Below are 21,510 nucleotides of genomic sequence, written 5' to 3'. Positions count from 1 at the left end.
TTTCAGTTCATGTCCCATTGAATCACTAACTTTTGATTGTTCAACAGCTCCAGGACTGCATATCTGCTCATGTACAGAGGTAAGAACAGAAAAATTCCTCATAAAACTATTGTAGCGTGCGTAAACCCTTATTCAACCCCTGAAATAGGTTTGTATATAAATACATTGCATTTATCTTCCACTTTAAAGGCGAAGACAACACTGATAAAAAAGCCGAAAGTCACACTTCAGGCAACGAGAGGACACCACAGCAGAGAAACCAGTCAGATATCGAGGAGATGACTCCACACCATGAAAGCAGAGAGGATCAGAACAGGCACGAACCAATTCTTGTCTACACCGTATGTCATGTTAATCTGTCACATGTGTCTCAGATGAATCTGATGTTTAACCTCTTATTTCCTCCAGACATAGAGAGTTCAGCCAGTATCAAGAAAATGCCAGTCAACATCCCGAGGAGGCCGCTCATAACCCTGAAGATGCCACTCAGCATCCAGAAAAAGACACAGAGCATCCTGAAGAGTCCACTGAGAAGCCTGATGAAGCCACTCAGCGTCCTGTGGAGATCACACAGATTTCTGAAGAAGACACTCAACAACCTGAAGATGCCATTCAGCATCCTGATGAGGCTAATCTACATCCTGAAGAAGCCACTCAGCATCCTGAGGAAGAAACTCAGCATCCTGAAGAAGCCACTCAGCATCCTGAAGAAGCCACTCAGCATCCTGAAGAAGCCACTCAGCATCCTAGTGAAGCAAATCTACATCCTGATAAAGCCACTCAGAATCCTGAAGAAGTGACTCCACTTTCAATAGAAACTCCTCAGCTTCCTGAAGATGACACTCAGCATCCTGAAGAAGTCACTGAGCATCCCGAGGAAGCCACTGGATGCCCTGAAGAATATCCTGAAGAAGTCACTGAACATTCTGAAGATGCCACTAATAATCCTGGAGATCCCACTCAGCATCCTGAAGAAGCCACTCAGCATCCTGAAAAAGACACTCAGTATCGTGAAGAGGCCACTCAGTATCCTGAAGAAGCCACTCAACTTCCTGAAGAAGTGACTCAAATTCCTCTAGAAACTCCTCCCCATCCTGAAGATGACACTCAGCATCCTGAAGAAACCATTCAATATCCTGAAGAAGTCACTCAGCATCCCCAAAAAGCCACTCAGCTTCCCGAAGACTCCACCAAGCATCCTGAACAAGCCAGTCAACATACTGAAGATGCCGTCCATAACCCTGGAGATGCCACTAAGCATCCAGAAAAAGCCACAGAGCATCCTGAAGATGCCATTCAGCATCCTGATGAAGCCAATCTACATACTAAAGAAGCCACTCAGCATCGTGAAGAGGCCACAAAGATTTCTGAAGAAGACACTCAACATACTGAAGAAGACACTCAACATACTGAAGAGGTCATTCATAACCCTGGAGATGCCACTCGGCATCCAGAAAAAGACACAGAGCATCCTGAAGAGGCCACTGGGAATCCTGATGAAGCCACTCAGCGTCCTGAAGAAGACATTCAGCATCCTGCTGAAGTGACTCAACTTCCTTTAGAAACTCCTCCCCATCCTGAAGATGACACTCAGCATCTTAAAGAAACCATTCAATATCCTGAAGAAGCCACTCAGCATACTGAAGATGCCACTTATGATACTGGAGATCCCACACAGCATCCTGAAGAAGCCACTCAGCATCCCCATAAAGTCACTCAGCATCCTGTGGAAACCACTCAGCATCCCGAAATAGTGACTCCACTTCCTCTAGAAACTCCTCAGCATCCAGAAGATGACGCTCAGCACCATAAAGAAACCACTCAATATCCTGAAGAAGCCACTCAGCATCCCCAAAAAGCCACTCAGCTTCCTGAAAACTCCACCAAGCATCCTGAAGAAGCCACACAGTGCCTTGGGGATACCATCAGTAATTCTTTTGAAACCACTCAGATTTCCGAAGAAGCAACTCAACATCCTGAAAAACCCATCCTGCATCATGAAGAACCTGAGAAAGCCACTCAGCAATCAGAAGAAGACACTCAGCATCCTGAGAAAGCCATTCAGCAATCTGAAGAAGACACTCAGATTTCTAAAGAAGAAACTGAACATCTCAGTGAAGCCTCTCCTTTTCTTGTAGAAGCCGTTGAGCATCTTGAAGAAGACACTTCAATTAGCCAGTGTTTTTGTTTGCAGCGCCTTGTGGGCTGTTGGTCCAGTAGATCTGAGCACAAAAAATAAACAAATTAATAAAGAAGAGTTGACCAACCCAAAGTATTATGCACAATCCACAGGAAAGAGTTTTTTTCTGCTTTGGGGTTTGAGTAAGTGTGCCTCAAATTGACACAATTGCAAAGTAGATTGAACAAACTCGAGACTTATTAAAATCACTGATGACGTATGTTTTCTTAAGGTTTTGCAAGGTGACTCTTAAGATGCATTGTGCAAGGCTTCATCAAGAAGCACAAAGTTATTTTTTTTATCAAGATGAAATGTTAAAGGTGTTAAACATGTTAAGTGAAAAAATATGTCCTCCTTTCTTGAGTCTGTTTGCTTGTGTAAAATAAAATTTTACCCATAAATGATCAAAAGTTACCTTTTTGGATAAGGGGTGATTTGTACATATTCAGTTGTATCTGTATGAATACGATGTAAAAGGTTGTTTTCTATTCAAAATAACAATTAATGTAAACATACAAATGCATGTTTCATTTATTTGAGAGAAAACCAGATATAGTTTTATTTGTTTACAATCTTTATTTATGTCAACAGAAAACTTTGAAGGCCCGAACAGAGATGAAAGCTGAGGTGGTGACAGAAAAAAAACAAGGTAAGTTTAGAGGATCCAGGTGAGAGGAATTAGTAAATAGGGATAAAAAGCACAAAACTAAAACAGAATATGACAAAAGCTTGTGGCCGAGCATTTGTATAATGATGATGATATCAAATAAGAAACAAAGGTAAACATAGATAAACCAACGAACATGAGGCAGTAAACATAACAACAAGCTGTAAATAAACATGTGTATTTATGACCCATACAAAAAAAAAGCTGAGAGTAAATTATTTTTATGAAAACGAAACTAAACGTAAAGTTCAGATTTGGATACTGCTAGATAACAGAAAAATTAAAAGTACAGCCACACAGACACTGTGCTCTGTACTCATTCTCAGTATTCCCACTGGCTGACTGAAGCAGCCATCTTCTGCACAGACGTCTAAGGGAGAAGACTGGTGTTCAAAAAACTCCAAGTTCATTCCTCTGTTAGCCGTACATACTGTTCAGTTCACACTCAGGTTTCCATCAGCACAGAACTTTTGCAGCCAAGACGCTGTGAGGGAGTTTGGTTGAAAATCAAAGTGACTGTAAGCAGTTCTCGTCACAGTGCTCAACTTGTTCAGGAGTCTTTTTGTAAACTTCAAACAGTCCAATTAAAAACAGGAGCTTGATGTCTTTCAAGGTTAAAGAGTTCCTTAAAGCTCCCCAGCATCATGTCTTTTCCCCTCCTCCTCTTTAGCTTCCTTCTCTTCCTCTGTGCCGTCCTCCTCCTTGACGGCTCCTTTTTTCCCCATGTCTCCTTTCCACACCTCCTCCATACATTCTGAGAAAGAGGGCGACAAAAAAGTTGTGTTTTTATTTTTCCCTCAGAAGACACTATGTTAAGTAAACTGATTGATCTACCTTGCTCTGATGCTGTGAGGACGTGCTCCTGACAGAGGAAGCTCTCCAGCCTCTGGTCCTGATGATGGAAGTACCAGTCCTCCACCACCTCCTCATACTCCTCCAGCATCGTCTCACACTGAAGGGAATACACACAATTTCACACATTTAACAACAGGAACAGCATCATGAGATAATATTTAACATTTTCAGCCAGCACAGACGTCCTCCTACCTGCTTTTTCATGTCGGACACTTCCACTGAGGGTTCGTCCCACAGCTCGTACGGCATCCCTAAGTCCACTTTGACCCCTTTGTGGACCAGATTCTTCAGAGTTGACATGGTCTGGCTCGTGCCCTATGATACACACAACCCAGCAATGAATGAAGTGGTAGTATTTGGACTTTCTGGTCCTCAAAACCCATTGAATCTGGATCCCTGCTCTGAAAGGTTTTCCACTGGCTCAATGGCACCACCATGTGGAGAAATAAGGTATGACATTTTTTCCATTTTTTTCATTTTAATATTTTTTTTGTCATTTCAAACCAAAAAACAACAAGAAGGAATAAGTCCAAACCTGATTTCTGTGGAACGTTCCCTTATTAAAGTAATGTTCTATCAATGTAACCTCCTCTTCCATCCTGGAAAACACCTGAATTTTCACAGTGGCTGAGCTAAAACGGTCATCCAGCGTAAACAGGAAGTAATGTAAGATTAATGCCCGATGGGCTTCAGTTAAGCCAATCAGAGACACGTAGCATGGTCTTACCCTTTCCGGTTTCTCAAAATATTTTTAATGATTCCTCAAATATTTTTGCACATTGTGAAAATTTTTTTCTGATTGCGAAATGTTTTAGGGGATTCATAAATGTTTTTTCAGATTTTGAAATGTATTTTCAGATTTAGATTTTTTTTTTCAGATTTTGAAATGTTTTTGCGCATTCATAAATGTTTTTTCAGATTGTGAAATGTTTTTTTTCAGATTTAAAAATGTTTTTGCACATTCATAAATGTTTTTTCAGATTTTGAAATGATTTTTCAGATTTTGAAATGATTTTTCAGATTTTGAATTTTTTGTTTTTCAGATTGCAAAATGTTTTTGCACATTCATAAATGTTTTTTCAGATTGTGAAATGTTTCTTTCAGATTTTGAAATGCTTTTTCAGATTTTGAAATGCTTTTTCAGATTTTGAATTTTTTTTTTCAGATTGCGAAATGTTTTTGCACATTCATAAATGTTTTTTCAGGTTGTGAAGTGTTTTTGCGCATTCATAAATGTTTTTGTGTATTTTGAAATTTTTTTCCGGATTGTGAAACGTTTTTGGGCATTCATAAATGTTCTTTCGGGTTTTGAAAAGTTTTTTTTCAGATTGTGAAATGTTTTTGCGCATTCAAATTTTTTTTTCAGATTTCGAAATGTTTTTTTTCAGATTGTGAAATGTTTTTGCGTATTTTGAAATGTTTTTTCACATTGACCTTCAGGGCCACCGTAATAATTACAGAAAATCATTTTAATATTTACTTTATTTACATGTTGGATTGTCATGAGCAGCCTTAGTTTTTCCACACAATTTTCAGAAATTTATTTTATCACATTCCTGGTTTGATCCCACTCCAGGAGTGTGTGAGACAAAGAATCAAGAGGCATAAAAACCAGAAAAAGAAAACAAGATGTGAGGAAAGTTAGGAGCATGTTAACATGAGGACAGGGGAGAAAGAAAGAAGTGATACACAAACTTTTTAGAAAACACATTTTTCTATCCTCCAACATCCTCTATTTTATGGAAAATATGAAAGAAAATACAGATAGAGGAGGTTTACCTTTGCATACCTGAGGCTGCCCGGCCTCTCTGCGTGAACATTATACTGCAGGATGCGCTCACAAATGTTGTCTATCGCTTCTGTCAGCCTAGTTTCCCTGTAAAAAGAGTTTGAAACAGATTTTAATACGGTTAAAACTATCTAAAGTAGTATACAGCTTCTTCTGCCACTCATATTTAATAAAAACACATTAAAGAAGCTTAAAATGACGTTTAATTGTGTTTTTGCTCTCTATTAGTAAAGTTAAAATTACCCAGAATGCACTTACGATGTGTTGTATTTGATCTTTCTTCTTCTCTTCCCTGTATCCAGAACTTCTCCCACCTCCAGAACTTCCTTTGACCGACCCGTTTTCTCCAGAGCCTCCTGCAGCTCCACTGTCAGGAACTTACACACTGGAAAAGACGTAAAACGCTCATAAAATTAAAAATTCCCGCATTTTTATTCGTGTCAAAGACGTTAAAGGTGTATACAGCACAGTCATAGCATCCCCAAAGCTAGCTTCAGTCGCTTCGTCTTACCTTCGCATTTGTTGGGCAGTCTCTCGTCGTCCTGCACCGTTAAAACTCCGCACACTGAAGCTAAAACTAAAATAAAAAGTCTCATGGTTACAGTTTGGATGTAACCCGCGGGAAAAACTCAAAACTTCTCATCAGAGAAGCCACATCGACATTTTTTGAAGTCGAGTCGTAACTGCGCATGCGTCGTGTACTCTTCTTCAACAGGCCTGAGCAGTAGATGCCTGCTGAGAACGACAACACAGAGGCAGCGCTTCTTCGTAAAAACGGTATCTCCAGAGGCATTACTCGACATTTAAGCGTTGTTATGTTTTATAATCCGCGTAGAAACATTTATGCTCGTCTTAATTTAACAAAACATGTTAGCTGTAAAGCTACAACCCTGTATGAGGCTGTGAGCATCACTTCTCTGCTGTTCGAGCAGGGGCGGATCCTGCATTTTTTGACTGGGGTGGCCTGAGTCCCTTACGCGTGGGCGACATGGAATTTTCAAAGAGCTAGCATTAACTTTAACCTCATATACCCTTATCCATTTGTTTCTGACAGTAAGGTACCCCAAAGAGGCTGCACTTTAAGAAGTAACACAGCAGAATGGCAACAAATCAAGAATGTACTTGTCATAATATAGCGAAGATAGCTAATTCTTGATATTTTTTCATTTATTTTTATTTATTTATTTATTTTTATTTAATTTTGGCACTTTCTTGCCTCTATTTACACAGTGGGGAATGTTAACTGTATGAAATATGGACATAGTCTACGTCACAGTTTTGATGTCTGTCACCAATGGGGGCCATATTGGAACCAATGAACTCAACTTAGCTTTGTTCAAGTTGAGATAAGGTAAAGAAATAGGACTCAAGTGTATTTGTTGACAGCTACAGGGTGCCCACCTGTTAGACGACTCAGCCATACCTGTATATAGGCAAAACTCTGAAACTGAATAATGTATACATAGCTGTATGGTTGTATTAAAAGAGAAATGAGCTAATTAAACACAAACCATTTTTGAGCCAGGCTAAAAACATGTTAAATTTTGCTTTACAGGTTTCTCATTAAAAAAAAAAAAGAAAGAAGAAGAAGCAATCCATGATGTTGTGTGGATAGGTTTAGCTGAAACATGATCATTCCCGCTAGCTTACAATGCTACTAGGGGGCTGCCATCTTTGTTTTGGTAAGTCAATCAGTTAGCTGCTTTATTTGAATAAGCTGACTCCAAAGACTTGTCGAATATAAATCCTTGGAGTACAACCTTTCCAGTGGCCCAATGGCACCACCATGTGGAGAAATTTGGTATTGCCATTCTTTTTTATTTATTTTTTTTAATATGTTTTAAATGTACAGCCATTTATTACATATGAAATACCTTTTATCGTTATAGGAAGGCCAAAAAAAATACAGCAGTAGTTTTTGAGTTGACAAATGTGTAAAAAGGGATGAGTCTAAACTTATTTTATCATCAAAATGTGGTTTATACATGGATAAACTGATGAGCACACATGTATAAAGTCTAATGAAAGCTAAAAATGATGCAAATGCTCATTTTATTATTTGCTTTATTGATATGTTTCAGGGATTGAATGGAGGATTATTTTGATATTTGGCAGTGAGGTGGTTAAAATGGAAGGTGCTTGCCCGCTTCTCGGTTTCTCGGGTGTCAGGGGCAACCCTCTCAACGACGGCAACAAATACTCCAGGAGTGTGTGAGAGAAGATCAAAGGGTGAGAAGTAAAGACAACACAGATTAAAGGGAGATGTGTGGAAAGAGAGGAGCGTGTTTACATGAGGACAGAGGAGAAAAGGAGTGATACATGAGGGGGAATTATTCAACCAGCAGTGAGTGAAACACACACACATACACACACACACACGCTCATGAGAAACACATGTTTATGTCCTCCAGATGGAGAACAGTTTGCACACAGACGTCAGAGGATAACGTGTCTGAAACTCAAGAGTTGCTGCAGTAACTGAAGTGTTTTCAGCTATAATCATGTGTTATGTCACATAATGTGGAGACTGTCTGTCTATTGTCTGCGAGGAGGGAGATCACGTTACACTGCAGTGTCACACTGATCCTATACGCAACCCCACACACACTCGTGCATTAACTTTAGAAGCTGTAACACACACACCAACACAGCTGACACATGGCGTCTGAGAGCTCAGTGCATCAAGCTGCAGCATCAGTTTTCATGTTTGCTTTTAGTTCCTGACATTCTTTCATTTTTCCTGCAGGTGGGAACAGAAATCCAAGATGACGCTGAGTTTAATCCCAGTTGAAGAATGATCCCAGTGTTCCTGGTAAATTTTATAGACAGAAGAAAAAGGTAGCGTCCGTCAGTTTTCAACAGCTGATTCTGGGACAAAGAGGGACAAGAGGACGGGAGTGACAAATGTTCCTACTTTTTAAAAACAGAGCAGCGTGACTGTCAGCTGAAAATGTGGACCCTTAAACGACCAAAGGAGGACACAAAGAGGTCGTAGATCTACGCAGGAGAGTTTAACCAAGAGGACTAACTTTTACTTCAGAGCTAAGGTAAAAAAACGAACAAAATTTTTATGAATGAGTTTTTGGCTTGAAATATTTCAGTCTTATTGAAAGATACAGCCTTCAAATCATACTACTGGAATCAGTTACCCCTCAGGCTGATGACAGCTCTTTAATACACACTATAAAACCAGATAATAAAAGATCTAAATGTGAAAGCCGACAGATGACATGTAGATTTTTTTTGTTCTTTTGTTACGCTAAAAAACTTACTTACATTCTCAGTTTAGTCTTTATAAAGTGTCTGGGGAGTCAAAAAATCTCTTTAAAACATTTTTTAAATACTTAATCTATTAAACACTGTTATAATTTTGAGAAACTATTATTTCATCTTAAAAATATAATCTGTGAACTTATATTCTCTTGCCCCTTGTTCTGATTTGATGGAACGTTTTTCTAAAATGTTACAGATTTCTGGAAGGGTCTTTTTCCTTGGATTTAAAGGGGCTGTGAGGAGTTTGAAAGTGATCTTGAAAAAGTCTCCCTTCTAGATATCTGCCTGATCCTAATCCATTCTTTGAAATGAGATTATGGTGCAGACCTGATTGATTTACGGCAAGTCTAGGTCTCTATGACAACACCACGCCGGCTGATGAAGTTTAGTAGCAAGAAGAGATAAAACTCGGAGATCTGTGATTAATTTTGTAGTGGTGGTGGACACAGGAGCCTAACTGTTGGACAGAAAAAGGACAAAAGAGCAGAAGAAAGCTAAACAGGAGAGTGATACAGCCCAAGGTAAAGGCTAATTAGCCTTTTTAGCCTTTTCCACAGAGGCTAAACTGTTTATGCTAATGTTCATTCCAACTCACAGTCAGCAGTTATTCTGTAGTGGTCTGTTCAAACTTGAGAGTCTATCAATAAAATGAAGAGTGAGGTTACGTTAGCTCTGATTGGTAGATGACTGGCAGGACATAATCAGGATTCACTAACGCTACACATTACAGACATGTCTAAGAGCACCAAACGGCCAGCTGCGCTAAATAAAAACAGCTACTAAACTATTTACAAACTGACAGTGTTAGCTTGTTGTCACGTTAGCCTACAGATACGTCAGAGCACCGGGCTAACATATAGTCGGCTGCTACGTTTGCTTGATGTCACATTTCAAACTGTAGCGCGACATAACTATATTGACAAATACCTTACCTCAGCGCGTTGTATCCAGTAAAAAGTTGTCTTGAACAAATTTAGTTCCAAAACAAACACACACCTCACTAAAATAATTTACGACAGTGTGCAGAGACTCCAGGCCACAAGGTGGCGAGGGAGTGCAATCAAAACAGATCCTCCTTATAGCATCTTTAATTGCAAAATTTACTGGGTAAACCAGAATATACACAGAGTGTCATTTATAAAGACAGAGTTATGTTTAAGATCTCATTTATCGAACAAGATATAAGACGTCACTGATCTGAAACTAAAGATCACTGATTCTATTGTTGCTATTGATGAGGCTTTGCTGCAGCAAACATGGCAATAAACTGAGTACTGTCTCACTGTGCTTTGTGCAACTAATGGTGTCTGAATAGAAGTGTATTATATTAGCTAAAAAAAACTAAAATTTCTGCTCCTCACTTTGTAACAATTTCCTCATATTTGCCTTTTCATTTGTTTTTGTTAGTTTTTAGATTGTGAAGAAACTTCCTGGACCCCCTGTACTTAAATTCTGTCCATTCATATCTCATGTTTGACTCTCTTACAACAGCATCCCCTGATGTCTGAAGGCGCAGTCAAGGAACTGTAAAAAACTTGAGATGTACAAATATAAATCTAGAGAGGTAAAACTTGAAAGCGTGATATTTATGTAGAGAGTCTAAATTTGTTTATTGTGACCAAACAGAATCTGAAAAAAATGTGCAAAAGGGCTTTAACACAAGGCATCTAGCACCAGATATCTCAAAAAAAAAAACTACCCCACGGAAAACATTTTAAAGGATTTGAGTGACTGTCGATGTCACAAAAGCATCCAAATTTGTATGTTGTTAAAAGTATTTAGTTTGGTAATGAGTGTGTTTTTGTGTTTGTGGACATGAATCTGATACGAGAAAATCAAAACCGTCCTGATAATTGATCACCCTGACCTGCATGGCATCTGCAAATGCAAGCACCTGCACAGCACGGCCCTAAGATGACCCTTAACTCACACACATGCGCCCACACACACACACACACACACACACACACACATTAGCCCCAGGAAGCTCACACTGACACTGAGGCTGACACCAGCTGATGTCCACACACAAACACACACTGCTGACTCAGAGAACACAGCAGGTTGTATCTGACTCAACGGGTACCATTACCTCACACATACACACACACTGAAACACACACTCAGACCTGATAAGTGGACATTTAGCTCCCTAGTCGTCCTCGGCAGTTACTCACCAAAAACAACAAAATAAACTGTAACTGAAAAAAGAGAAAAAGAAGAAAAATAATGGCAAATATTTCAGATTCAGGCTGGAATATTTAATCAAATAAAGTCCCCTTAGAATTAATTAATCCAAATTATAATAAAAGAAGGTGAAGTTATAGCAAACGTTGAGTCACGTTGACCTGCAAAGCCCAAAAAATTATCTTATTTAAATTAATTAACAACAAAATTTAATTATTTGTAAAGAGTTCAACAAATCCACTGAAATGGGAATAATTTTTTAATCTAAATAACTAAACAAGTACATTTGTCGTAACAGAAAAGCTGTTAGCAGAGCTAACATTAGCATAAGCTCAAGTAGCATTTTTTAGCTGTAAAATGTTTTATAATTTTCTTTTTTTGCATTTTTTTTTTCTGTCATTCTTTAAAAGTATCTCAACAGTATTTTGTAACAAAATATATACAACCTTAATTCCTGGTAAATGTAATTGAAAAACAGTGAAAAACAGTCCCTGCTAGCCCCTGTTGCGCTGTGCTATTGCTACATGGTAAACAAACTGATGTCACTCATTGTTATGTGTACATTTTTTAGTTTGGAGAAGCAGGTGTTTTCTTTTTTGATGTTGATCAGTAATGTTTTAGAGAAGAAGAAACTACTATTGGTTTTTTTTTTTTGGTGAGGCTAATGGTTAATGTTCATTCAAAGAGAGGCGTGGATTAGCATACATGCTTAAACCTGTAACCTAGCTTAAATACTGCAAAAAACAACAACAACAACAACAACAAAAATGAAATAAAAGGAGGTGTCAAAAATATTGTTTATGTAATCAATATGAGCCACATTCATCTGACAAGTCTCAATATCACAACATTGGGTTTTAGTTGGGGTTGTGCTTTTCTCTCTTTTCTTTTTCCTTTATTTTTTTGTCACTGTTTTTGTTCCCTTCTTCCTTCCCTTCTTTTATTTCATTAGCAAGTTCATTTGTCTTAACAAAAAAGCAGAGAAACTTAGCACAGCTAACATTAGCATAAGCTCAGCTAGCATTTTTTAGCTGTAAAATGTTTGATATTTCAAAATTCTCTTTATTTATTTCTTTTCTTCTTTGAAAGTACCTCAACAGTATTGCTGTAACAATAAGTAAAGCCTGTTAAATATTAGTTTTAAAAAATCTGCTACACTATGCTAGCAGTGAAAAACACCCCCTGCTAGCTCCTGTTGCACTGTGCTATTGCTACATGACAATTCAATCAAAATTACTCAGTTTTATGTGTAAACTCATTAGTTTGGAGAAGCAGCCGTTATAGATTTAGAGAAGAAGAAATTAGTATCACTTTGTTTTTGTGAGACTCATGACTTATGCCAGGGGTGGCCAACCAGTCAGAGACCAAGAGCCACAAAAAGCCGTGTCAAAGACAAATTTCTGTTTTTACTGCAGAAGAGACAAAGTTCCACCTATCTATCTATCTATCTATCTATCTATCTATCTATCTATCTATCTATCTATCTATCTATCTATCTATCTATCTATCTATCTATCTATCTAGATAGATAGATACCTATTAGCACATGAGCGATTGAGAGGAGCACATGTAGAGAAAAGAAACTGAAACTTAAGTATCAATCTCATCACCCAAGTATTGACCAATACTGATTCAAACGTTGGCATCAATATATCAATATTTTACATTCATTGGCACACCACTATTCATAACAATACATGTACAATATACATATTTTTTTTTATGAATGGAACACACTGAAAGGCAAAGAGCCACAGGTTGGCCACTCCTGATTTATGATATCAATGACAGACATGGACCAGCATACATTCTTACACCTAAGACCTAGCTTAGATGTTATAAAAAATGAAATCTAAGCAAGTGTTTATGTCTGTTATTATAATAGTGTCTATTGTTGTGTCTACCTTTGTCTATTTTTTAGAAAAAACAATCTTTTTAGATTCAATTTGAGCCACATTCACCAGAAAAGTCTCAACATTATGAAACAAAAATAGCAGCAGGCAAGTAAACGTGGATGTGGCTCATATTGAGGTGGAAAAGATTACTTTTTATACGACTTAGATATAATTTTTTTTCTCTCTTTATCCTCTTTTCTCCTCTCCAGCCACGATGCCTGAACGCGTGCACAGTTTCCAGGGTCAAACCTTTCACAAACTCAAGCGAGCCTGCCTGCGCCGGGGCGCTCTCTTCAAGGACCCCCTGTTCCCGGCCACCGCCCAGTCCCTCTTCTATAAGAGGGAACCTCCACCTGGTCTGACCTGGAAGAGGCCCAGGGTGAGTCTGACAAAACCCCCTTTCTACAAACCAATACAAACCACAACAGGGAGTTATTTCACAGATGTATTTCCAGTCGTCTAATTCAGTAACCCTGGCTCGGTATCTGTCGTTTCCATCAGGTTATATTAATTAAAGCTCCTTCTATTAAAGGCGAGGCGTCAGGCCGTGAAATCTGAGCCCTGGGGCAGCGGGTGGCGCGTGCTGCTGAGTGACTGCTCCTGAAGTGTGTGTATACAGTGAAAAAGCAGAAGCTGGTTTAAATAGCGTCTGTGTTTTTAAACGGGCGTCTCTGTGTGCGAGAATAAACTGTTGTTGTGGTTACAGGAGGCTGAGTATCCTTAAACAGAGCCAATGAGAGGGAAGGTCACAGTCAAGGCCGGTTTATTTATTGTGGAGCTGCTGATTTTATATGTCTACAGAAAGATGCCTTAAAACTGTTATTCTACGGAAGCCCAAAGAAGACAAAATTAAAAACTCATTAGATACACGAAAGAACTCATTTCAGTCCAATTTGAGAAAGTTGAAGGCTGAAGTTCATGAAATTTTGTCAAAAACTGATATTTTTTTACAGTATGGCTCAAAAAGACAGACTAGTTTTGGATTAGGCTGTTCATGTATTCACACAGCAGGGGGCGCTATTTCCTGAAAAGTTAGAGACCTGCCCTAGTTTAAACTTTTATTCACCCTGAGTCAAACGATCACGCCAGAAAGGGTTAACAGAGTCGAGTTACTAATGGGTCACTCAGGTATTTAAAGAGCATCAACACTGAATCAGGTGTGTGTGTGCCATCTGTTGCACACACACACACAAACAGAATCCACTTCCCCTCACCAACACGTCTACACGTCCCACTAACCGTCTTCCTGTGGCCTTTCTCTCGTTATGAACTCGATATGATCACCAGCATGGGTCACATCTTGTCTACAGTTGCATTTAACGAGGTTATGACCACTGAGTGTGTGTTTCCCCCCGAGTGTGTGTGCGTCCAGCAGCTTCTTGTGTTACGCGACCCGGTCCAAGCTGAGATCAACAGGTCCACACACACAGGATCTGTCCCCTCAGCAGAGCTGTGACACCCTGAATCAGCTCCGAGGCCTCATAAAACACTGTGACACCGATCACTGCTGCAGTCGTTAATCAGAGGTTATTTAAAGCCGTTCATCAGTTTCTACTCTGCAGAGCTTTTTAGAGTCTTTCAGCTCCTTGTTTTGGTTTTCAAACTCACAACTCTTCTGGGTTTTAGAGATTTTATGCAATTATTTAGTTGGCACTGTTTCCCTCTAATAATGTTAAAACTTGTTTTCTGTTTTCACCAAAATCAAATACTGTTTCAAATATGCTTCTCATGATGATTTGCCATTTTCTTGAGTGCTCTTTATTTTGGTTTAAGGCCGCTTAATTTCTTACTGGACTTAGGAGCTTTACTTAATTTTATGTAAGTAAACATAGTTTCATCAGCCAAAAAGGCCCCAAAAAACTTTTTTCTGTTTTATGGGAATAACTGAACGCCCTGAAAGCGTTTTAGAGTGTTTGAGCTCATTGTTTTGGCACCAAATCTAGACCTGATCCAGCTGTCCTGTCCAAATGAAATCCTGATCTGATCCCAACATCCGGTCCAAATCTTAATCTGATTCAAGCGTCCTGTCTATTTCTGGATCTGATCCAAATTTCTGTTCCAAACCAAATCTGGACCTTATCTGAACCTGATCCAGAAGTGTGGTGTAAACATAAACCGAACCCAATTTTGGATGTTTGGTCCAAACCAAATTTGAACCCAATCCAGTTGTCCAGTCTGAACATTAACTGGACTTGGTCTGGACAACTGGTCTAAACATAATCTGGATGCCAGTCCAAACCAAATCTGGACTTGAACCTGACATCTGGTCCAAACCAATTCCAGACCTGATCTGGTCATCTGTTCCGAACCAAAATCCAAATCCAATCTGGAAGTTTGTGTCTGACCCAATTGGGACATCCGGTTTGAACCAAATCCAGACCTGATCTGGACATCCTGTCCCAAGCAAATCCTGACCTCACCTGGATGTCCGATCTGAATCAGTTCCTGACCTGATCAGAACGTCCGGTCCAAACCTAATCTGAACCTGATCCCGGTCCGTAGCTTATTTAAGAATGTTCTTCACAGTGTTTTTGCGTCTTTCCGCCTCTGTTTTTGGTTGGTTACTTACAAAACAATCGTTAGACGATAGTGGAGAACAAACCTGAGCTAAAATCAGAGTGAATGTTGACTTTGATGGTCAGAAACCAGAGTCTAGAAAATGAATTACTGCCCCCAAGTGGTCAGACCGTAAACAGACAGACAAGGTTTTATTTTTTTTAATACAAATGGATAAATAGATAATAAAAAAGTAAATAACTTTCAGTATTTTTTTTTTCCTGTTCTCTTACTCCAGGAGATCTGTAAAGACCCTCGTCTGTTTGTTGATGGTATCAGCACTCGTGACTTGCACCAAGGGAGTCTGGGAAACTGCTGGATGGTCGCTGCTATTTCCTGTTTGGCATCAGAGCCGTCTCTTTGGAAGAAGGTCGTTATTTCTGTTTCACTCTATTTTTTTTTATTCTGTAATCTTAAGGTTTTTTCTTTTTGTCCTTCTTTTATCCTGTTATTTCCTCTTTCTTTTTTTCTTTCTGAGTTTTTTTCTCTCTTTTCTGTCTGTCTGTGTGGATCTGTTTTTCAATGTGTTGTATCTTTCCTTTTGTCTTAGTGTCCTTTTTTTATTTCCTTCTTTGTCTCTTCTTTTCCTTGAGGATCTTTGTTTTCTTTCCTTTTTTTCTTTTCAGTCTTCATTCTTATTTTTTCTTCTGTTTTTCCTTTAACTGTCTTTTTTGATGTCATTCTTTCTTTCATTTTCTCCTGTCAATTATTTGTTTTTGTGCTTTCGTTCTGTTTTTCTTTCTTTTCTGTCTGTCACCACTCGTTCTCTTCGTCATGGTTTGATGGTCCTCCTCTCTTCCTCAGGTGATCCCGGACCACATGGATCAGGAGTGGAATCCGAAGAACCCGAACCTCTACGCGGGAATCTTTCATTTCCGGTTTTGGCGTTTTGGTCGTTGGTTGGATGTCGTCGTTGATGACCGTCTGCCGGTCAGCGGGGACGGAGTTCTGCTTTTCTGCCGCTCGGCTACACCTCGAGAGTTTTGGAGCGCTTTGCTGGAGAAAGCTTACGCTAAGTGAGTCACTTTGTTGAAAACTGATCTTTATTCGTAAAGATCTGAAACCTCGTGTGGAGGAAGACAATCTGTTGATCTCTGGTTCAGTCAGTCTGTGTGGTCTCTTTTAGGCTGAACGGCTGCTACGAAGCTCTGGAGGGAGGAAACACGGCCGAGGCTCTGATCGACTTCACAGGAGGGGTTTCAGAGGCGCTCAGTCTGGATCGTGAGGCTCTCAGTCTGCACGGCGAGCAGCGGAGGACGTTTTTCCAAACGCTGGCCAAGGCTCATGAACACAAAGCCCTCATCACCTCATACATTCGGGTAGAGTTTCTAAATCACTGATCGAGGATGTGAGGAGTAACGGCTCAGATTGAACAAGTTCAGTGTGTTTCTGATCTCAGCCAGCAGAGGGCGAGACCGTGGAGTCGGTGCTGGATTGCGGTCTGGTGCGAGGACACGCCTACGGGATCACAGCGGTGAGGAAGCTGAGGTGTGGGGAGGCGATGGCGTGGAGCGGAGGGCTGCCTCGACTCTTCATGGTGCGGATGAGGAACCCGTGGGGGAGCACGGACTGGACGGGGGCCTGGAGTCAGAGGTGAGGGTCCTTCACAGGTCCTCAAATAAAGCTTTATTAATCCTGCTCAAAGGTTTCAAACTGTTTGTTTTTAAGATTTGATTTTATATGGTTGCTTTAATCAAATCAGATGCTGTCATTGTTGTGGTTGCGCGCCCCCTGCAGGTCGCAACAGTGGCAACAGCTGAGTCGAGCAGAGAGGGAGAAGATGGGCCTCGTTGTTCGAGACGTCGGAGAGTTTTGGTACATGTCATTTTTTAACTTCATAGGATATTAAAAAGAGAAAAATTATTAAAGAGGGGGTATTATGATTTCAAGTGTTTTACACATGGTACATGATTGAAAACATGATTGAAACACTGTCCATTCTAATATAGATCCCCTAGCTGGTACATAACACGTTGGATAGGTGGACATTGAAAACTCAAAGATCTGCCCATAGCTCCACCCCCAAAAGGCCTCCAAAGAGCTGGCCAATCTGAGGGAAGGGGGTTTGTGGAGTGGGAAGACTTAAAGAGACAGCAGCTAAAATTAAACTTTTCATAGAGGGTCTGAAATAAGGGTAATCTTAAATACTAGTGTAATATACAGATATTTTTTTATCATTTAAATTATTTAAAGCTACTAAGAGGGCACCTTAGGCAGAATAAGGCCTCAAAAAACGCGATACCTCCACTTTAGAAAAACCACAATACCCCCGCTTTTAAAAAAAAAAAAAAAAAATCACACTTGAAAATGCACTTGGGTACATTTTTGTCTATTTTGAAATGTTCTTTTTGAAATGGAAAACAATAAAAATTTAAGTTGAAAAAAAAAGAAAAAAAAAAAAAGCACAACGCCCCCGCTTTAAAACGGAAAAAACACAATACCACTGCTTTAAAACAGAAAAAAACCCAATACCCTACTTCAGAATAAAAAAAGACACAACTCCTTTGTTTTAAATCAACACGGCACAATATCCCTGCCATAACCCCAAAAAATATGATACCCCCCTTTAAAAGCAAAGGGCACAATACCCTCGCTTTAAAAAAAATCAAAGCAAAAAAACAAATACCAAAAAGCTGTACACCGTCAGATTTGAATATTAAGATTCAACAAGAAAATTGAGACAGATCTTCCAGAAAACAAAAAAAAAGCTATCAGATGTAACACGCTGTTTTTTTAACATGATAATTTACTCCCTCTGCTGCTCCTCAGGATGGACTTCGAAGACTTTTGCCGCTACTTCACAGACATTGTGGTCTGTCGCCTGGTGGAGAGGACTCTGCTGTGGCCGAGCTCCCACTGGAGGGAAGTGCACTGCTGTGGAGAGTGGACTCCTGCTCCCACTTCCTCAGACATCCCTCCACCTCCTGTCCTCCACAATAACCTCCCTCTGAGTTTAGGGAGGAGCAACGCCAAATCTGGAGGGACCAAACAGCGAGGAAACAGGAGGGAGACCAGACTCGGAGAGAGTCAGCAGCAGCAGGAGGAAGGGAAAGGAAGGAGAGGAAATAAAGCTGAGAAAAAGGCGAGGGAAGAGGAGGATGGAGGAGATGGGGGAGGATGGGAGGCGCAGCTGGATAAGAGGAGTCGATGTGGAGGATGCATTAATCACAGGGAGACTTTCCTGCACAACCCACAGGTAGAGCTGAAGAGGAGGGGCAGGGATTTTATTAATTACAGTAAAATGAATTAAAAACATGTTTTCTCGCTCTGCAGTTCATGTTTGAGGTACGAGGTAAAGAAGAGGAGGTGCTGATCTGTCTGCAGCAGGAGGACAGGAGGATACAGAGGAAGGACGGAGGAGGAGAAAACCTGCCAATAGGCTTCGAGGTGCTTAAGGTGAGCGCACAACCTATCAGCTCACTCAGGAATGACCCAACAAAACAACGTCACGTTAACACGGCGTGCTTCGTGTGGCTCAGGTGGAGGTTAACCGCTGTAGCCGGGTGCAGGTAGTGGTGGAGCAGGCGGCCAGCTCCGTCTACATGGACTCCCGCAGCGTGACTCTGAGGGGGAGCCTGGCTCCTGGATGCTATGTTGTGCTGCCAACCACCTTCCTGCCTGGAGCCACCGGTCGCTTCCTGCTTCGCCTCTTCTCCCATTCGCACATCCAGCTCAGGTGTGTGAGACAGATACAGACGCCAGTATTAACTCTGGTTTTATTAGATAACGCATGAAAAATAACATTATGATTTTTTTTTTTTCTTAACTCATATATTTTTTGTTTTTGTGTGTAGGGAACTAAGAGAGGATTTGCCTCCTCCATCTTTCTTCGACTGTTTTCTACCTCAACCATCTGTAGTGACCACAGTCCACCTCCGCAGAGCAACAGGCCTCACCTGTCCAAAACAGACAGGTGAGTTAGCGCCACACCTCATCATTCTAATGTAACAGATAGTAAAAATAAAAATATCTATTTTTCTCAAAGTGTTTTTTTAGAAAACCCATTTTTCAGCCTCAGTTTGTTTTAGTAGCTGTCTCTTTAAGGCTCCACAAACCCCCTCCCCTCTTATTGGCAAGTCCTCTGGAAGCCTTTTAAGTGGCAGAGCTATGGGCTGTCCTTGGTGTTTAAGGTCCCTGTCCCTTAAATGTGCCATGAACCAGTTTATTTTACTATTCGGCAAATGTCATAAGGATAGTCCATAATTAATTAATTGATTAATTACCTAATTAATTAATTAATTAATTTTTAAGGACTGTTTCAAGCAGTTTAAAGACAGTTTTTACAACGTATGAACACGTAGGAGTTTGAAAACCAGTGTCGTTACTTTATATTTGAGTGTAAAAGCACAATACCCCCTCTTTAAACACCTCAATACCCCCTCTTTAATGTAATTCAAAGAAATAAATTGTTGAAAAAAATCCACCACTTCTACATTTGTGACAATCAAAGAAGTTAGTCCAAATGTTTCTCAACCAAGCTGTTAAAATGTTAAGTATTTCCTCCAGCTTTTGAGGGACCCTAGTGGACACTCTTGGAACTGCAAATTTTACACTTTCGCATTTGCTTCAAAAAATTTTTTATATACATAAAATCCCAGCTTCTGGTAGATTTTTTTTTACTCTTTTTTGTCTTATGCTGGACAGCTCCAGATGTTTACGCTGTTCTGCGCTGTGAGAATGATGCCATACGGACCCGTGTGTTCAAAGCTGAAGGAAACCCAGAGTTTAACCTCAGAGCCATTTTCTACAGAAGACGCCCAAAGACACACATCTCTATCGAGGTTGGCCCTCTTATGTGTCTCTTTCATGTCGTACACACATTCAGTAAACACAAAGTGAGTCTCAGTGTGTGTTTTTGCGTTAAGCTGTGGAGCAGAGGTCTGCTGTGGGACTCCGTGCTCGGTGGAGCTCTGCTGAAGACGACCGAGTCTGAGAGGAGTCGAAGCCACGTGATCGATCTGACGGGAGGCCGGTCACGCTCTGGACACAGGGGGTGTGTTTATGTTGAGACCTCCTCCAGCGTCTGCCTCACAGACTTGTGACTTGTTACCCTGGAAACTGCATCAAGCAACAGGAGCTGCCATCGAGATGCTAAAAACATGTTCTAAGAGTATGAAAAACAAAGGATGTTTCACTGGAGATAATTACGTGTAAACAGTTGATATTCTATGAGATGTGATGTGTGTTGATCTGCTGGTCAGAAACACAGGTAGACGGACATCTTTTATGACATCAGCAGTCTATAACTTGAAGAGAAACTGCTGCCAAATTACATGTTTGTAACTTTTTTGCTCTTTGCATTTTGTTCTATTATTGATTGTTCTATTATTGTTGCTTGGGTCAAAAAATTTAATCTGCATATGTTTTTTTTTTAGCCCTGTCTAAGTTTGATGATGTATCACTGACTTATTTATCTATTTATAAAACAATAAATATTGGTTTGAGTTGCTGTCTAGTTTTTTTTTAATTTTTTAAATTTTGTTAACACAATGATGTCAATATTCAGTTATAAGTCATTCCTGTGCATTTTTTAAATGTTTTTTTTTTTTTTTTTAAATTCTGTCCCTCTTGTACCTGTAGCATCTTTACATGATCACCATTCAACCTTTATTTCAGCCTTTGTTTTAAAGCAGGTGTATCGTACCTTTTTGTCTTAAACTGGTAGTATTGCTTTTTTTTTTTTTCCTTCTTTTTGAGTGTGTATATTGTGCTTTTTGTAAGACTTGGTGTTTTAGAAACCCTTTGTTGCAGGTACTGTCTCTTTAAGGCTCCCACCTCCACAAGCTTCCTTCCTTCTGATTGGCCAGCCCTCTGGAAGCCTTTTGAGGGAGGAGCTATGGTCAGACCATGGTGTTTGAGGCCCATCCCTTTTAGTTAGCTTACAAACAGATTCATAGATTTCTACAACGAATGAGACTGAAAAATCTACACGTTTAGTTTGAACATCCAACATTGTAAACATGGGGACGCAGAATACCCCCTCTTTAATTGGATATTCTGACTTTAGATGGTCTAGTGCTATCAGTGTTGTCCCATTTAACTTTAACTTTTTCAATATGTAAGTCAAAAAGCAGCTTATGTATGTGCAAATTTCTCATACACACATAAA

At 39.9% G+C, this 21,510-nt stretch overlaps 2 protein-coding genes across 4 annotated transcripts; one reads left to right on the top strand and one right to left on the bottom strand.

Moving 5' to 3' along the window:
• Positions 1-2,762: 2,762 nt before the first annotated feature.
• Positions 2,763-6,267, bottom strand: cnpy4 (canopy FGF signaling regulator 4). Its single transcript, XM_074699142.1, has 6 exons — positions 6,002-6,267; positions 5,749-5,875; positions 5,481-5,577; positions 3,894-4,016; positions 3,681-3,798; positions 2,763-3,600 (listed from the first exon to the last, which is right to left on the bottom strand). The coding sequence occupies exons 1-6, from the start codon at positions 6,084-6,086 to the stop codon at positions 3,473-3,475; spliced, it is 678 nt and encodes a 225-aa protein (XP_074555243.1). The 5' UTR covers positions 6,087-6,267; the 3' UTR covers positions 2,763-3,472.
• On the top strand, positions 6,187-20,699 carry LOC141811187 (calpain-5). Of its 3 annotated transcripts, none has more exons than XM_074699138.1 (16): positions 6,187-6,267; positions 7,572-7,834; positions 8,237-8,328; positions 8,418-8,537; positions 13,055-13,224; positions 15,640-15,771; positions 16,206-16,417; positions 16,528-16,720; positions 16,801-16,994; positions 17,139-17,216; positions 18,171-18,597; positions 18,675-18,797; positions 18,881-19,077; positions 19,196-19,314; positions 20,046-20,182; positions 20,267-20,699. In XM_074699138.1, the coding sequence occupies exons 5-16, from the start codon at positions 13,060-13,062 to the stop codon at positions 20,441-20,443; spliced, it is 2,154 nt and encodes a 717-aa protein (XP_074555239.1). In that variant the 5' UTR covers positions 6,187-6,267; positions 7,572-7,834; positions 8,237-8,328; positions 8,418-8,537; positions 13,055-13,059; the 3' UTR covers positions 20,444-20,699. The 3 variants fall into 3 exon arrangements, with proteins under 3 accessions (XP_074555239.1, XP_074555242.1, XP_074555241.1); XM_074699141.1 differs by lacking the exon at positions 6,187-6,267 and adding an exon at positions 6,276-6,841; XM_074699140.1 differs by lacking the exon at positions 6,187-6,267 and adding an exon at positions 7,098-7,291.
• Positions 20,700-21,510: the final 811 nt, after the last annotated feature.

This window comes from Halichoeres trimaculatus, unplaced genomic scaffold, assembly GCF_033239565.1.
Source record: "Halichoeres trimaculatus isolate MK-OKI-2021-1 unplaced genomic scaffold, fHalTri1.1 fHalTri1_scaffold_22, whole genome shotgun sequence".
Lineage (NCBI taxonomy): Eukaryota > Metazoa > Chordata > Actinopteri > Labriformes > Labridae > Halichoeres > Halichoeres trimaculatus.
Note: the sequence above shows the minus strand (reverse complement) of the source record. Positions and strands in the feature narration are given on the sequence as shown.

Excerpts from the sequence above, each read along its gene's own strand:
- cnpy4 (XM_074699142.1), bottom strand. The coding sequence starts at position 6,086 with ATGAGACTTTTTATTTTAGTTTTAGCTTCAGTGTGCGGAGTTTTAACG. Across the intron at positions 5,578-5,748 it reads AAGATCAAATACAACACATC|GGAAACTAGGCTGACAGAAG; the intron begins GTAAGTGCATTC and ends CTCTTTTTACAG. Across the intron at positions 3,601-3,680 it reads CCTCACAGCATCAGAGCAAG|AATGTATGGAGGAGGTGTGG; the intron begins GTAGATCAATCA and ends CCTCTTTCTCAG.
- LOC141811187 (XM_074699138.1), top strand. The coding sequence starts at position 13,060 with ATGCCTGAACGCGTGCACAGTTTCCAGGGTCAAACCTTTCACAAACTC. Across the intron at positions 15,772-16,205 it reads AGCCGTCTCTTTGGAAGAAG|GTGATCCCGGACCACATGGA; the intron begins GTCGTTATTTCT and ends TCTCTTCCTCAG. Across the intron at positions 18,798-18,880 it reads TAGGCTTCGAGGTGCTTAAG|GTGGAGGTTAACCGCTGTAG; the intron begins GTGAGCGCACAA and ends CGTGTGGCTCAG.